Raw genomic sequence first — 4,080 nt, 5'->3', positions numbered from 1 at the left:
GTGCTCTATCCACTGTGCCACCTAGCTGCCCTGACTTCAAGGTTAGCCTTTTATCCACTAACAACTTTTACCCTGTAACTTAATTCCATTAAGTGTCCTTTAATTATCATGACTTATTTAAATCTGCTTTCATCTCATTAACTACATCCCTCTCATTGTAATACTCTGTTTTGTTTTGTTTTGTTTTCAGCATTTACTTTGGAATTTCTTTTGACCTTACTCAAGATGACCTCTGAAAGAAATCAGAGTGGTACAGTCATATTCATTCTCTTGGGATTTTCTGACTACCCAGAATTTCAGATTATTCTCTTTCTGGTTTTCTTGGCCATGTATGTGACTACTGTGATGGGGAATCTTGGGATGATTGCAATCATTATCACGAATCCCAAATTACACACTCCAATGTATTTTTTCCTTAAACATTTGTCCTTTGTGGATTTCTGTTATTCCACTGCTGTTACACCAAAGCTGTTGGAAAACTTAGTTGCAGAAGATAGAACAATGTCTATCCCTACTTGTATCACCCAGTTCTTCTTTACTGCTCACTGTGCTTTGACTGACACATTCATCTTGGCAGTGATGGCATATGATCGATTTGTGGCCATTTGCAATCCCCTTTTATATATGATCATCATGTCCCAGAAACGTTGTGCACTGTTGATGACCATAGCATACTCCTGGGGCATACTCTTCTCTCTTCTCTTCACCTACTCTCTCCTTGTATTGTCTTTTTGCGGGACTAACATCATTAATAATTTTGTTTGTGAGTATTCTGGTATCCTCTCTGCCTCCTGCTCTGATAAGCACTTTAGTGAGCTCATCCTTTTTATAGTCGCAAATTTTAATATGTTGAGTACACTCATAATCATATTCACTTCTTATATTTTTATTTTTGTAACCGTCATGAGGATGCGTTCTTTTAGGGCAAGGCATAAGGCCTTTTCCACTTGTGCCTCTCACCTGACAGCTGTTGGAATCTTTTATGGAACAGTCCTTTTCCTCTACTGTATACCCAACACCAAAAGCTCCTGGTTCACCATCAAAGTGGGCTCTGTTTTCTATACTGTGGTCATCCCCATGCTGAATCCCCTAATCTACAGCCTGAGAAACAATGATGTAAAGGAAACATTCAGGAGATTAATGAGAAAAAAATGATTTCTCATTAATTATTTTACCACGATCATCATCGTTGTTGTCGTCATCATCATCAATCATTACGACCACTATAAAAAACAGCAATTACAACAGCAAAAGCAACAAATGAAAAAAAATCTGCTGCTTAAATATTCTGCTATAACTGATTGTTCCATTCCCTTAAATGAACAATGAATACGTTCAGAAAGTAGACTACATATACTCATCTAGTGTTTAGACTTTTAGGTACTTTGTGCATGTCACACTATTGTGAAACCATACCTAAGTGAAAAAAGAATGTGAAGAATGAAAGGAAAAATGTATAGTAGCCATGCAAACTATTTAAATCAATATGCTAGGTAAACTGAGATATAAATGCAATATGATAGGACCAAGATGAACAGAAGAGTCTGGGAAATAAACACCCCATCCCACCCCCACACACACACATGAATGGATAAAGGTATTTATTTTTTGTTCTGTTTTGTTTTGTTTTTGTGGTTAGTGCAGAAAGTATGGTTGTTGTGTGTTTTTGAACAGTTCGTATAAGATTTGTAAAATAAAGGAGTTTCCTCTTGTTTTCACACTGCACCTTTCATCTTGGATTCAGATCTTTGTACATATGGCTTAATAGTCTACAGGGATAAACCTTTTCTTTCATACACAAAATTTGGAGCACTTCCCATTAAATTTGGAAAAGTTTCAAATACTTAGTAAATGCATTCTTTTGGATGGAGGTCCCCCTTGGTGAGTAAGCCAAGTAAAGTGGGGCACTGCCAATATAATTGGCTCATGTAAAACTTTCCACAAATTTTCTCGTTGTTTATTTAATTAAAAACTATTTTATTTTGATATAAATTATTGAAAGGACATTGTGAGTAGTGAGAGCAGTATTGTGTTCAATTAGCAATTGTGAATGACTTAACTACTCTCAGCAGTGCAATGATCCAAGACAATCCCAAGGAACTGATGAAGAAACTTACTATGCACCCCTGTAGAAAGAACTGATAAAAAGAACACTTGTGGATTGTACATATATAACCTGATTGTGATCTTGTGGAGGGGGGAGGAAAAGGAAGGAGGGAGGGAGAAAAATTTTGGAACTCTAAATCTTATGAAAATGAATGTTGAAAACTACCCTTACATGTAACTGGAAAATAAAATAAATGTTTGTTGCTGAAAAAAAAAATCATATACCACAACTTGTTCAGCCATGACCCAATTGATGGTGCATCACCTCAATTTCCAATTCTTTGCCATCACAGAAAGAGCTACTATAAATATTTTTTGTAATGGGGGTCCTTTCCCCTTTTTATAATCTCTTTGAGATACATACATAGTACTGGTATTTCTGGGTCAAAGAGTATGCACAGTTTTAGAATCTTTGGGGCATAGTTCCAAATTGTTCACCCGAATAATTGGATCAGTTGACAACTCTACCAACAATGCATTAGTGTTCTGATTTTCCCATATTTTCTCCAACATTTATAATGTTCCTTTTTTTATTCTTTTAATTTTTTTTTTTGGTGGGGCAATGGGGATAAAATGATTTGCCTAGGGTCACACAGCTAGTGTCAAGTATCTGAGACTGAATTTAAACTCAGGTCTTCCTGATTCTAGGGCAGGGGCTTTATACACTGCTGTAATTTTCCATTTTTGTCATATTATACAGTCTCATAGGTGGGAGGTAGTACTTCATCAGTTTTAATTTGCAAGAAATTCTGCATCTTAAAGCCAACTTTTTTTGCCATGTCTTTACTATGCTGTGTAAGGTGAGGTCAAGAAGGATTTAAATTCTCTAAATTAGTATTTATTAAGATGATGCTTGCCAAACCTTACTCTAAGTCCACTGAGCATAGAGTAGTTGATTATATGATAATTTGGATCTAATTGTACATTGTATAATCTTAGGGAAGTTCTATGTGAATATTTGTCAAGATGGTAAAGAAATTCTAACTCCAAGAACAATTTGACTTTTAGAAACCTCCATTCACTGAAAGTGCCATAGGAGAAACATTTTTCCTTTAATTACTTCTTTCAGGAACATATATGCAGGGTCAGTTGAGAGTTTCTAGGGTTGGTTCCTAAAGCCCTTGGAGGCAAATGTAAGATCCTTGGCATAAGAGTCATACTAGGGTTTCAGATAGAGTAGCTGGATAAGTTTTTGACTCTTGAGTAATTCTGTAAAATCGAGAGAACCACATTCTTCTTGCAGAGTGAATGAAAAAGACTGTGATTCTCTATAATTAATGTATTCCAGTGGATTAATTCTCAGCTGGCTCATTAGGAAGGGGTCAGGGAGGGATCTAATCATGAAATTAGTAGGTGACAAGATACATCATCTGTATTATCAATCCAAGAAATGAAGCATCAAAAGGATTCTATATTCTGGTGAGTAAATGTGTCTTAAAACTTCTTTCCATATATTTTTCTCCTTGTCTATTGACTGGAAAGTAAAATTTTCATTTTTAATAATTTCATAATTTCCCTGAAAGATAAATCAGAAAGGAATTGCCGAAAATGGGTAGTGGGAGGACTTATCTCAGATCACCATCACCATCATCATTGCCATTCAATTTTTGGTCACCATTATTGTGTAGGGAACCTAATATGAATAATATTAGCAGGTATCAGACAGAGTCTCTTCCCATAAGAGGCTTTAAGTACATGTGAGCAGATGAGACAAGTACTTACAAAGACTAATATTATTAACATGTAGCTATTGTTACATATCCACTGTCAATTACAATCAAGGCTACAGAAACTGAGAAGAGTGAAGAAAACCTTTTGGTGGGGAGAGTAGGATTATTAGCAAAAACTTAACTTGAGCAAGTTGTGCATGAAAGGCTAGACTTTATTTAATTTCATAGGGATCAAGAGAGAAGGCATCGCACTTTGGGGAAAATGGTATATATGAAGTCAGAAATGCATATATTATCTTCCGAG

The 4,080-nt window shown here is 35.7% G+C and overlaps 1 protein-coding gene across 1 annotated transcript; it reads left to right on the top strand.

Moving 5' to 3' along the window:
• Positions 1 to 225: 225 nt before the first annotated feature.
• Positions 226 to 1,155, top strand: LOC122732480 (olfactory receptor 5D18-like). Its single transcript, XM_043972651.1, has one exon. The coding sequence runs from the start codon at positions 226 to 228 to the stop codon at positions 1,153 to 1,155; it is 930 nt and encodes a 309-aa protein (XP_043828586.1).
• The last annotated feature ends 2,925 nt before the right edge of the window (positions 1,156 to 4,080 follow it).

This window comes from Dromiciops gliroides, chromosome 6, assembly GCF_019393635.1.
Source record: "Dromiciops gliroides isolate mDroGli1 chromosome 6, mDroGli1.pri, whole genome shotgun sequence".
NCBI lineage: Eukaryota > Metazoa > Chordata > Mammalia > Microbiotheria > Microbiotheriidae > Dromiciops > Dromiciops gliroides.
The sequence above is the reverse complement of the archived record's forward strand: the minus strand, read 5'-3'. Positions and strand labels throughout refer to the sequence as shown.